This window comes from Poecilia mexicana, unplaced genomic scaffold, assembly GCF_051168715.1.
Source record: "Poecilia mexicana isolate PSO_F unplaced genomic scaffold, ASM5116871v1 scaffold_12, whole genome shotgun sequence".
Lineage (NCBI taxonomy): Eukaryota > Metazoa > Chordata > Actinopteri > Cyprinodontiformes > Poeciliidae > Poecilia > Poecilia mexicana.
The window spans coordinates 4,502,557-4,516,603 of NW_028263381.1; the positions used below are offsets into that span (position 1 = coordinate 4,502,557).

The following is a 14,047-nucleotide window of genomic DNA, read 5'->3' on the forward strand; positions in this document are numbered from 1 at the left end:
GCCCGATATGTGTTGTAAATATGGATTGATGTAAAAAATAAAAATAAATAAATAAATAAATAAATAAATAAATAAAGTTATTCAAGTTAAAAAGTTTCAAAAATTAAAGTTTGTGTCCATCTTTGGCTAGCCACAACATTAACGCTAAAATCAAATTTGCTAGCAAGCGGAGCTTTTTAGCTCTAAAGGAACTGCAATAACCAGCACAACTTAGCTGTTGTCAAGCTAAGTTGACAACAGTTGTTAACTTAGCTTGACAACTTAGCTAAGTTGTGATTGTTTTAGCTTAGCTAAAATTATCACTATTTCAGTTGTTTTCTGCCATCATCACAAACCAATTCTGGTTTATTATTTCATTTCTTTTTCTATTGAATGGCAAACCAGATGAGTGAATCCATCAGAATAATTTACATAAACTGAACTAACGGAGCTGAGTAATGACAGTTCTTAAACCTATCAGTATATCATTTTTACTCAGAAATGGGAATAAAAACATTGATTCAATTCTGACAGTTTTTTTTCAGTGCAGGTGGACTAACTGGATGTATCTCCCATTTCCGTTTAAGCAATTAGTGTTGAAACTAAATGGCAGCATTTTTGGTGCAAACCAAAATGATCAAACTCTCTTTTATTGTTATGTATTTTTTTAATTGTACAGTACTTTGGTCGGCCTTGAAGATGATTTAAAAGTGCTTTTCAGATCGATTGTTATGATCAATATAACAATTGATGGACAAATTTGCATCTGACATAAGCACTAATTTTGTTCCCCTTTCAGTCCCGTTTAATAATCTGTTCAAATTAACTCGTTTTATGTGCACAAAAAAGCAAAACCAAACTTATTTTATGCTTATAAATCAAATTGAATTTAATAATCCCAGTGGAATTTTTTTATGCAAGCGCATATCTATAGATATGGACAAAAAGAAAGTCAGACATGTTGTAGACAGATGTCAGGAGCTTTCATTCTTTCTTTCTTTCTTCTTTCTCTCTTTTTTTAGAGAGAGAGCAGATTTATTTATTATGCGCCACAATGGAGGCGTCCGAGCGTGAAGCCCGGGGTTCTTTTCTTTCTCCATCCGTCCAGGCTCCGGTTGCTGCTGCTCATCTTTTATTTGTCTGCAATCTGGTGGCGCTACATGGAAGGACGGACGCTATTTTTTTACGCTAATTTCTGCCTCTTTTTTATATAAAGGAGCAAGAGAGAAGCAGCAAATTTGGACTTTTATGTTTTTTTTTTTGTTTTTTTTTTGCTTGTTTGTTTTGTCTTCTTGTATCCAGGCTGTTATTTCCAGTCTGGTTTGCGAGGATGAACTCGTGCGCCTTTTGCTATATTTATATAGGCAAAGGAGCGGATTATAATCACCCATATGCGCAAATTTAACCGCCCATTTTTTTTATTTATTTTTTATTTATCCTAACAGCAATACCTGTGCACACTTCTCCTGACGCACCTTGCAACACGAGGGTAATTTAGATCCTTCACGTTGAGCCATGATGGATTGCGCGCTTCGTTTTACGACGCTATACACTTGCGCCACGCTTTTATAGCTGTGCGCAAACAGCTGTGAATGACTCCTCTCGGTGTGGCGGGTCATATTTAACCCGGACAACCAGAGAGCGGATCATGGTGTCAGGAACGAAGATGCGTCTGCGGGACAAACAAACACCGCAATTAAAATAACATTCTGGGCCATTTAACGTAAAAGAGGATGTCAGACATTTTACTTTGTTTTGTTTTGATCAAATGATGTCGTTGGCATTTTGATTCTTTTGGATATAGCAAAAATGAAAAATTTCTTAATTTATAGTTTTTTTATATACTATTTTATTTTATTTTTTTTACCATTAATTTACTTTCGAAATTAATGGCAGATTGATGAAGGTTGTAATTAAGGAAGCAAACAAGATTCTCTGCACACTTTTTTCTAATATTATCGGACAAACCAACAATCCTTGTCTTGACAAAGTTAATGCGGTGCGTCTCTGTGGGAGGTTTGAGTTGTTTTAGACTGCGGACACGAGGGGAGACTTTTACACAGCAAAAAAACAAAACTGTTGGATAATAATGATAATAATAATAACCATCTTCATATGGTCAGATTTAAAAGAAAGAGCTGAGTGGAAATTATTTAACTAAAATCCACTCAGGTAAGAGGAATTCCAAGCAAATTTGAAAACGTCTCAAAATTAGACTTGGGAGGAACCCTTTTTATTTTTTTAACCTAAGAGCTTCATTTATTCTTTTCACAAATAGCTGAGATGTATTGCAAGTAAATTAGTTTTGAAATATTGTAGTTCATTCCAATTTTAACCAGTCTTTACTGCAATTTTCAAGCTTCCTCTCAATCTGAGGCCTTTCAAAATAAGACAAAAATATGAAAAAGCTGGTTTGTTTTTTGTTCTGTCACTACCATCAAACTTTTGGTTATTATTATTATTATTATTATTATTATTATTATTATTATTATTATTATTTTAAACTTTTTGGGCTTGCACCATCCCTTGACAAGATGCTACCCTAGGCAGAGAGCCATATGTTCTATCAACTAGCTGGAACTTAAATTCTTGGATCAACACAAACTTTATTAATTGAAAATCTTATGACAGTTCTCAGTGCTTACTAGACTGATGTCCTTAATCATAATATATGATATGTAACACATTAGTCATATAGTTTTCTGCTGGACAACACAAAAGTACATTTTATTTTCACCCAAATTAAAAAAGTGCAATCTAAAACAACATCCAATGAGCTGGACATCATCACCAAGCCTTTTTTTTTTTCTCTTTGGCCGGGCTTGAACCCATGACCTTATGGTTCCACAGACCAGAGCTGGTGCAGTTCCTGTTTCTCTCTCTCTCTTTGCAGTCCGTATTCACTCAATTAGAGATTTCTGAGGAGAAAAACAATCGATCTTCCATCTGCACCGTGCTCCCAGTTCAACAAATGAGATTCTTGTTTCATGCAGCTGATTTGGTGACAGTCTGGGGGATTATAGGAGGAATGAAGTTACCGTGGCGAGGAGGAGGAGGAGGAGGAGAGCAGCTGCCACAGGGCGCTGCTCCGAGCTGATGCGGGAAAAGTTTGACACTGACAGACTTAAAGGCGGAAAATGGGACAACCTCTGTTGTGGTAAAGTGACGGAAATGTACGGCTGCAGGCTTTTAGGTTCAGTGACAAAGGTCTCCCGTCTTGTGTGAGATATCAACAACTCTACTGGCTCCACATTATATAAAAATATATAAGAAGATTTTATAGTTAAAACTGGTCAAATGCGCTTTTAAAAGCTTACAAGTTTAAAAAATGTAGTCAAGCATACTAGTTTGTAAATTAATTGTTCAATAACTCAATTCTAACTATATGTTGGTAAAAAATTATCCTACATCCACAATATTAGACTTTAACTCAAGTTTAACTGGTATTTTTATTTGTTGCGTAACATGATTAGCAGAGGATAGCAAGGCTGATTGGTTATGGGTTAGACTGTAAATTAATTCAGGAAGTAAATAGAAATGTTGCATAGGAAATTATTGTTTGGAGCAAGTTTGAAAACAGTGCTAGGGCTGATGCTAATGTAAAACATGCTAGCAAGTGAAGCTTTTTATCTCATAATTACGAGATAAAAGGTTGGGTTTTTTTCCACCAGTGGCAGGAATGCTTCTTCAAAATGGTAGAATTTAAGTTTTTTCCATGACAACCAGTGTAGATTTGCTATTTGCCCCAGAGTTAAAAAGCTTGCTAGTGTGAGCGTTGTTTCCAAGCTAGCTCATAATTTTAAGATACTGTCGCATAAAATATGACATAGTTGGACTTCTATACAAAAAAAAAACATAAAAAGCACAATTTTAGTAAAGTCTTGTGGTTAAATAAGCCAGTTTTTATCTGTCGTTTCTTTTTAACATGGCGGTCACTGGCTTCATGGCGCCAAAGTCAAGGGGCACAGAGCTTTGCTTATGACAGAGTTTATGTACAACTGTTTGAAACTTTATTCTTATACATGTAAATTTGACAGATGATTCAAAAAAATATGTTGCTCAGTAACTTTGCACTGTGCTTTTTTTCTCTCTCCGCAAGACAGATATCCCCAGTTGTGCCTGAACATTAAGTCCAAATTAAACGGAATAGTTAGAACTTAATTTGGGTAATTAAATCATTAAATATTTGGATGAATTGATCAAATTCAAACAGTTTTGTTTTCTAGCATATAGTTTAATTCTTAGCTTACAATTTCCTCTGGTGGTGGAGTGCTGGAAGCACAGGTTGATAAATTAACAGTATATCCAATTATCGAGAGGATATATGGCCTAATTCAATGAACACTCTGATTAGTTAATAATTAAATTGGAAATCTATATTAATGCTCAGAAGAGTAAGGAATAACTTAAAATATTTAACTTAAAAAAACGGTTTTAAAACATGGTTAATTACGTAGTGTTAAAAAAAAGGGAAAAAAAGAAACGTAACTTCTTACAGTGTCTACATCCATAATCGTATGACCAGAATGTTATTTTGAGTCTTGACTTTAAGTTTTAAGTATCTGATTTAAATATTTTAATACATCTAGTAACACTTTTCACAGTCATATATGTTTCTATTGTGGTTTCGTGGTGGCTGCTCCATTCACTTATAGCATTTTTGCCAACTCTGGCTCTTTTTAGTTTATTAATGCGAGCTGTCCATGTTAAATAATCGGATCAAAGTTTGGTTCCGTCAGCCTAAATTGGGCTGTTACCAAGAAACCTGAAAGCTGGATCTCAGAATATGTTCTCCCATCTGCTGCCTCCCCAGCCCTCCCACCAAACGGGACCTCCAGCCCACGTGTTTCCAAGCTGCAATCCGCCTTGCCCGGGGTCCCTCCTGGGTCACACCAACCGCAGGTGGAGCGCCCCGCCGCCGCATCTCATGCCTCAATTAGCGCCACTGCCCTCCTGCACGGACTCCGATTAGGCCGTGATTTATCCGAAAGAAATATAATTATACCTCCAAATAAAATAATCAGCATTGAAGAGCGATTTCCTTAACGAGACGGAGCGGGGTGGATGTCACGGAGTGGCGCCGCCTCATTACGGCGGTAATGAGACTTTGGGGGTGATCCCGATAATTATCAAAATCTGCAAAATAAGGATCAAGTCAAATGTAACCTTAATTTGTCTGGCAATTGAGTTCAGTTATTAGTATGACTATTTAGGAAGGACTCACTCAGCGGTAATGTAAGGTGTCGTTATTTTTAGGCCATTTGAATAATAGATGGGAGAGCAGCAGGGACGTTTGGTCATTCATAAGTAACTGACAGGGTTTCCCAAAGTGCTCGTCTTTATTGTAGACATCAAGACACAATCCAGTTTAGTCTGGTTAGCAGGAACATACATGCAATTAAATTCTTCCAAATGGTTAGCTAAGTGGATTAAAATAATAAAAAAAAAGAAATGAAAAGCAATGTTAAAGTTGAAAAAAAAAATCTGAAAAAAATACATCCAGGAGAAACTTTACAGTGCATATTTGGGCTTTGATTTGTTAGAGATCATTTTTCACCGTACTTTTTATTTATTCAGAAACAAAAAGGCTAAACAAGAGAAAATAACATAATGCGAGACGACAGAAACTCGTCCCAGAGAAGGCAAAACATTCAAATTTATGAAAAGTCTCAAGAAAATGCAAAAAGCCTTTTCGAAACGTAATGGACCGAAAGTGAGCATTTAATAATCGAAAACGCAGAGAAACCCCCTTCACTCCGCAGTGTTCATAAACAATATTTCACTGTGTTCTTATGGGATTTACACACAGGAGGAGTTGAACAAATGGAGATGGGAGGCGTTAGAAGTAAACAGCAGAAACAATTACATCAAGAGCAAGAAACTTTGAGCGGATTCTGTTGGTCTCTGTGGTTCTGAACAAGGCCTGGAGAAAAGGGAATGGACATTTAAGCCGGCGAGAATCCAACGGCGAGAACAGAAAGCCGGCAGAAATTATCCTTCAAGCTTCACTGAGTCCAATACTTTCCTAGCTTCTTTGTACTCCTCTGATTCGGCCAGATCCGCTTCTGTTTCCTGCGCGCACACACACAAAACACACACCCACAGGGTTATTGCAACCACTGCATTATTCCTGACTCCTATTAAAAACATATACTGAGCTAAATGTTTGTCACCATCATTAGGAAACTTGTTACTGGGAGCTAAAATTAGCAGAGCAGAAGTCGCCGAGAGGGACGTCGCGACCGCAAAGCCGACATCTAGTTGAGTGTTTTCTGAGTTCCTGCGGTGGTCGCCGCGGTGATGGCGCCGCTAATGAGCTGTGATGAGCATGTGCACGTCTGCCTCGGTCGTAGAAGAGGGGAGGTTGGCGACTCACACCTGGAGCCGCTCGGCTGCTGCGCCGCGCTAATTGCGCTGACCCTGAGCCGCGCATGCTTATGTTTGCTTCTCGCCATATCAACTTAAATCCCCGGGGGTTTGGCCGCGCTCTCCACTTCCAATGTCGCAGCCGCGCACGAGTTCATTAATGCAACGTGTGCTTTCTGTTCATATCCAAAAGTTCACTTTATTTAAAGCAGTGAAATGGTTGCTGAAGTTCGCTTTCCGAGCAGTTTGTTGTATTTGAGAAGCATTTTTAATCTTAAGGTGCACCAATTGGGAGTTGTCTGGCCGATGTAACTTTTTTTTTTTAAATTACAGATTTTCAAAAAACCGGATCTGCAGATTCAAATTTTGTCCGATACGGATTTTTATGGTCTAAAATGTCACTAACCAAGGAAGTTGCTGAGTTGGCAACAGTGGGATGACTATTGTTAAATGCAAACTTGCAGACGTGGCCTGGTGTGCGGAGCTAACAGACAAAACTTTTGAAGTGGAGCAGAAAAGGACGGTGGCTTATTTTTATACGCTTGCAGAGGTAGAGAAGATCGGTGGATAAGATCGGCTTCACATGCAAGTATCAGCCAATCAAAATTAAGAAAATTTGGGCCAATTTATCAGCCGTCTGCTCTCTCGGTGCACCCTGACTGTAATCAACATGAAAAAAATCTTTGTGGACTGGACTGCTAATGGATCTTTATTCTAAATTGAAATGCAGATTCTGGAGGAATAATCAGTCTAATATTTTACACAATTCATGTTTTTAAACTCTTTATGGCATTATAATAGTTTCTACTGTTACAAAGCTACAAAAATCACATTTCTTATATATTCCAAGTTTAACACTGTTGTGAGATTTTTGACTGCACATTTCAGCAGCAAGGCAGTTCAAAGTGCTTAACATCATAAAAACAGAAAAAGACCCCACATAGTCAACAATTAAGAAAACCACTAAAACACTATATGTTGGTCAATATTTCATTTGTTATGGATGTAAAGTAACAGGTGGGTTTTTAGTCCTGATTTAAAGGATCTCCGTTTCGACTGTTTTGCAGTTTTCTGGCAGTTTGTTCCAGATTTGTGGCACATAGAAGTTGAATGCTACTTACTAGCAACTGCAGCAGGTCTGCATGGGCTACAGTGAGGCGGCGGCGGCAGTCTGGCACCATCATTCTGGACTCCTGCAGCACCTCCATCTGAACACACACACACACGAACACACACACGAACACACACACACACACACACACACACACACACACACACACACACACACACACACACACACACACACACACACACACACACACACACACACACACACACACACACACACGAATTTTTTAAAAATTGTCGTGAAACTTTCCCTCCAATGTCTCGGCCATTGATCTGAACAGCTAGGTACAGGCAGACTGATTGGCCAGGCTTTTGGAACATGGAGGGGAATGTGTCCACTGTGGAGAAACCTTGAGGAGAGGGTCGGGCTAATCAGAGGAACTGCACTACAGTCGAGTGCTAACGTGGAGCCCCATCCCATAAGGAGTAGAAAAGAGTCAGCTGACGCCATCAGATACACTTCTTGACAGAAACTTCCTCGCCAACCCCGCTGTAGCGCCGCAAAGTCAAAAAACACGCCAGACGAGTCGTCTAGGTGCGACAGGGTGAGGCAGGCGAGTGGAGCGACGCTGAAACGAGAGGAAAGTCACGGTGCCCTCCCCGGTGCGGTGGAATGATCCCATCAGGACGGGATGAAGATGACACTTAAAGCGTATTGATTCCATTAAAACATAAACCTCTAAGCCATCCCGCCTCACAAACCTCTCATCTTCAATAATCCATCTGGCCTCCCAATCCGCCCGTTTAACACCGACTAAGCCCGTCGCTCAAAACTGCCACAGAGTCAACAAACCCAACCCAAAAGAATCTCTGATACAAGCTCATCTTTGATTTCTGAACCACTGTGGGTCCCACGTTGAACAGATGGTTTCTTTACATCGTTTTAAAACAATAATGAAAACGGGTAAATCACACATAAAATCGTACTTTTCTCGCAAGTAAGATTTTATATTGACTGAATTTAACATTGCAATAACAGTATAAATTGCTATTAAATCAGAGTGGTGTGACTGCAGTTTTCAGGCCAATCACTGATATTTAAAAAGCCTGATCTGCTGATCAGTGATTTTTTTTTTTGCCTGAAAAGTCGCTAAATGTGGCAACAAAGGAAATAAATCAACAGCAATACATAATAATTGAAAGCACATCATCAATATCGATTATAAGTCTGATAGAATATTCTAGAATTTCAATGAACTCCGATCCAGGACCGCATGGCATTGTTGGGGATGTAGGCAGCAGAAAGGCTTTCACCACTCACCTTCTCACAACGAGCAAAACAAGGCTGCTGGCATCAACTAACTCACTCATCCAGTCTTTGGTTACCTAGCAACAACCTGTTGAGTAACTTACGCAGCAACAGTTTCAGGTTTCGCCACCGTGTCACATAACTGCCTAAAAACCAGCGTGGAGTGAAAACGGGAAAAGACAGGAAAGGTCTCGTCACCGGTTTGGCAGCATTTCAGATATTTAAAGCAAATAAAACCCTAATCAATAACTATTAGGGTCAGAACTTTAGCAAGTTAATTTCAATTAATTACATAGATTTTAACACATTTAGTCACATTTTTTACATGCAAAAGTCCAGAGCCAGAACCTTTGTATTGTGTTTCTAGTACGCTCATAAATTTGACGCACAAGTTTCATCTGCAAACAACAATGGACGACAGAGCCGCTTCTCTTTGCCCAGTGGGGGTCCTTCAAAAAACAATCTGATTGGACACTGGAAAAGACAATTGTATGCAATTAACGATTAAACATTTTAATCTAGTCCTGCCTGTAATAATTATTGATATCAACTAATATGAAACCCTTATATTGTGTTACGTTGAAAACACAGCATGAGATTATATGGGCCTGTAAACTGCTCAATTACAAACATGTGTCAGCAATCATCAAACTACAATAAGCCAACAGGATCTAATCATGTCTGGGTCAGTTTAAAAAAACTCTAATGACCCAACTTGTGGACTGACCTCATTACATATGCAAATAATCAACCAAAAGATGTGAAGCGTTAAAACCAGAGAACCAGTAAAAGTTGAACACCTGTTTCTTGATGAGGAATTCATCCCCTCCCTCTGCTTTCAGGCGTTCCACTTTCTCCTCTTGCTCCTTTGCTTCGTTTATGTAGGAGAGCTCCTCTTTGGCCAGCCTGGAGACGGACGAGAGCAGAGGAAAAGAAAAAAAAGACACGGTTTAAGGCAAAGACACTGTGTTGTTCCCGCAAACATCAAACACTCGAGACACCGGATAGACTGGACCATGAAAGGCAGGCTGTGATGGTCACTTTTTACAGACTGGGCCATTAATCTTCATGCACTTCCACTGACTGAGGGGACACAGTAGGATCATCTCCCTCAGGATACCATGGTACACACCACAGCAACAAACTCCTCTCTGCTGCCAAAAGACCTGTTAACTTCACCCTTTGACTTCATAAAAAACACCCGAGTTTGTATCATTGTTTATTGCGATACGTTTCTTATTGTGATAACCATTCTGATTTATTGGTGTCACAATAAATTCTAATTAATTGCCTTTAAACCAGCCCAAAACTGTCATATTGTTGGGATTGTTAGTTTTACTATTTTCTCCACTGTTTCATCAATGAGAGTAGAGCATTTGTTGTATCGTTTATCATGATAAATGAGAATTCTGATTCATCGCCATCATTCTCACCAACCAAGTCTCAAATGACCTATAAATAACTTAATTCTTGCACCATTTCTACTTTTGATGGGTCACATTCTGGTAAGTGATTAATGAATAAGATAAAAAGCAGTGGTCCCAACAACAACCCCTGTGGCACCCCATAATTGAGAAAAACTCAACTTAGTTAGCATCTGATAGTTTAGTTTTGAAGGCTTTCCGAAAATCAATAAAGACAGCATCGACAACATCACCTGTACTTACCTTTCATTTCCTGTTTCCGTTTATTTAAATCAAATTCCAATTTTAAAGAAGATATTTTCACTTTAAATGAAAAACATCAATCCTCTATCCATTTCTTTTTCTGTATCAACCGTCCATAGTAACTGCATTGAACTATCCGTTTCACATCTGAACATTACTAGCTGGCCCTTTTAATTCACCTTTACCATCTCTCACCCACTCACTCCCACACACTACTACTCCTTTTTAGTGATTAATTGATCATCAATTCAATCCCTAATTTGGACCAAGTCAGCTGGTAAATGGGCCTCCTCTCATTGATTGGTAGTGAAAACAGGCTTGAGTACATTGATAAATTTTGATTATTTATCAATTACGGGCCAAATGGAACTAAATCTATTAAACAGATTCAGAGCCTGATTGGCATAATAGAGTTTGAAAATATCGCTATTGGTAATGATTTCCATCTAATTGTCTTTTTCCGGCTGCGGCCGCTCGTCGGAGTGACAACACAAATTTCATTTTTCATAACATCAGCTGAGTGTAAGTGAGTAATCCTTCATTAGTCAGTCACATTACTGGGGAGCCTCGCCTCCGTGTTGCTCTGCTCCTCGCCTAACCAAGGAAGCCAACAGCACTCTGTCATATTTTACATCAATTACCCCTTATCGTAATGCGCTTCCATCAAGAAGCTTTTAAACAGGCACCATATGTAACGCCGCCTCCTGTCTTCCGCCCTCACCGTCTTGACGCGCGGTGAGTGATGTCGTCTGCTCGGAGAGGAGAAGGTGGCGCGCAGAGGAGGAAAAGACGGAGGAAAGGAGGCTGGGATAATTTAAATAAAACTGAAGGACAGTCTAATAACAAAACGTCCATTCCTCCTCCACCTTCCAGACCGGATGTTAATTTCTTATTTCTCACAGACTTGGGAGCGCAGTGTGAATGAGGGGTGGGGTCGTGGCTGGTTTTAAATAGACCTGCCACCTCGGGCTTAATGGAAAAGGCAGCTCTCTGGAAAATAGGAAAAAAAAAAAAAAGAAGAAAAGGGAATTAAAGCCAACCGACACACACATTCGGCCGCCTTCTCTGGCACTGTATTTTTAAGCCGTGGTGTAGTCTCTGCTGCGACCGGAATGACAAAGGCAAATTACTGTTGTCATTTTATTAAGGGCATCCGCCTCGCCAGGGCCAGGGAGGCGCTGACTGGAATATGACGGGGGTGGTGGGGGGCGCAGGAAGTGGGGCCCGGATAAAAGAGCAAGGCGGGCTTTACCAGGAGCCCGAACGAACGAAGAGGGCGGAGGGACTGAAGACAGAGAGAGGAGAGACAAATAACTGTGTGTGCTTAAACCCAGTGGTCTGATTAAAGGGTCATGTTTCAGAGACGCTTTTGGTCCGGAGCGATTTGAGATTTAATATCTCCTGTCTGGTGCTGAGAGAATGTCAAAGCTCGATACAGTAGGAAGGGGCAAAGACTGCTCAGTGAGACTGCACTGCTGCTTCGCCTCCGATGGCTGCTGCTGGACAGCGTGTGGCATTTCTGCCCCCCCACAACATCCTCTGAGGAAAATCATTATTACGCAAGTCTGCAGGACCCTGCTGGTAATCTAATCCACGTCAGAAACAATCAGTAGCCTGCTGCACAAATCCAATCAACAGTGGGGAATTAGAGGTCTGCCTATCAAAAGAAATACACTTAGCTCATCAAAAATACCAATACATGTTATTATTACTATTATTGTATTATTGTTTTCTCATGAAACCTACATCTTTGTTAGCTTTTATTTATTTATTTTTTATTTTTTTTTAAAAACACGGGTACATCTGGTTATTAAACTTATTTTAATGTTTGCCCAAGAACGCAAATGTTTTTCTGAAATTAGGAATATTGGTTATTTATTCCTCCTCTGGCACTAAGCATGTCCAATTTTATATTTTTATTCCAAAATGCATTAAACAAATTCTACTGCACAATAAATTGTCCCGGAAATGATTATGATAGACGATAATATTGTTGGTTTGAGCAACAAATTGATAATGTTGTAATAATGACAGTTGGTCCTTCTCAAAGATTGATGAACTTTCAATTTTATGAAGAACATTTTACATTGAAACTGGAATTTTTTATAAAATATAAAAAAATAGATTAACAAAGCGACCAAAAACAATAAATAAAACCCCACACAACCGAAGCCATACATTAACCACAAAAATGTGCAAGAAATGTGCCTTTATGTGAATTCAGGGAATATCTGGCACCATTTGCAGCCACATTGAATATGTATTGTTGTTTAATGATTTCTGTGTAATAAGAAAACCATTAAAACATTTATAACCATAAACATTAGTAAGACTGGAGATAAAAGCATCCAAAAGTGATTAAGTATCTAAGTAACATATTAATCACATAAATAAAATTCAGATTATGGGTGATATTTGATCAATTATGTCATGAGTATGTTGCAAGAAATTATTAAAATTAGAAATTACAGCAAGAAATAATTTCTTTGAACTTTGAAGGGAAAGTCTGACAGATAAAACTCATGATGTGGTGCGTTACATAAACAAGACAAATAGGTAAATAGTAAACTAAATTGTATACGTATAATGTAAAACTTATTTGTGGAACATATAAAAGTGTATTTGCAAAATAATTGTAAGTATGAGTTTCAAATTTGATCAAAAATGTTAACTTTTTTTTCTTACTTAATTGTGGAACTTTGACCTCAATACAAGACTGAAAATTACCCCCAACAGAATACAGCTGTCTTGACCCAGATTAAGCTGTTTGGTTCTATTTTCGGTCATATAGTTTGTAGTTTATATTATTACTATTATCATTGGTTAAAAATACATTATCAATAACAACTGAGTGCAACTTATTCTTCATTAGCACATCCAAAATTAAAACAAATAGAGGCAAAGCAGTGCATCACCGGTACTAGCCATCTGCTAGCAGGTTAGCTTACCTCTAGCTTTAGCGCCTCGAGGTTCTACACACAATTTACCAGTTCATTCTTTACAGTCGACGTCTCGCCTTCATTGTCAGTCTGTACCGCTAGAGAGAGTTAAACTCCAACAGAAGCTAACTAAAGATAACCCCATGCTAAGCTAGCTCTTGCGCTCTAGCAGCGATTCGTCATCGGGATATGCTAAGAGCGCACGCGGCAAATATTGCACCGTGTACGGCGAGAAGTTCCTGTATGACTTAGCTGGTTAGCTAACTAGCATTAGCCTGGGGGTTGCTTTTATGAAACCTCCGCCTTCGCTAACTAAATCTTATTTAAGCATAGCAAACAAAATACCTCTTCACGATGCCCGTTTTAATTTTGATCTGCCGTATTCTTGGCTCCGCCATGACTGTAGAAGATGAATGAACTCCGTTGCTGTGTGATCCCTCGAGCTAACTGCAGGAGGAAAGCAGATGGATTCAGGGATGACAAGCTGCTCACAGAGAAGTCTTCTTCTTCTTCTATTTGAATTTTAATGGCGGTTGGCAAGAAACTTTAGGTATGCATTACCGCCACCAACTGGTAAGGAGTGTGGACCACATGACAAAAAAAAAAAAAAAAAAAAAAAAAAAAAAAAAAAAAAAAAAAAAAAAAAAAAAAAAAAATAAATAAATAAATAAATATTACTATATCCTATTAAACAACTTACACTGTTTTAAGAAATAAAA

General features: G+C 38.7%; 1 protein-coding gene across 1 annotated transcript; it reads right to left on the reverse strand.

Moving 5' to 3' along the window:
• Positions 1-5,299: 5,299 nt before the first annotated feature.
• On the reverse strand, positions 5,300-13,826 carry tbca (tubulin cofactor a). Its single transcript, XM_014984364.2, has 4 exons — positions 13,674-13,826; positions 9,523-9,628; positions 7,467-7,553; positions 5,300-6,051 (listed from the first exon to the last, which is right to left on the reverse strand). Exons 1-4 carry the CDS (start codon positions 13,724-13,726, stop codon positions 5,971-5,973), a joined length of 327 nt encoding a protein of 108 aa, XP_014839850.1. The 5' UTR covers positions 13,727-13,826; the 3' UTR covers positions 5,300-5,970.
• Between the last annotated feature and the right edge of the window lie 221 nt (positions 13,827-14,047).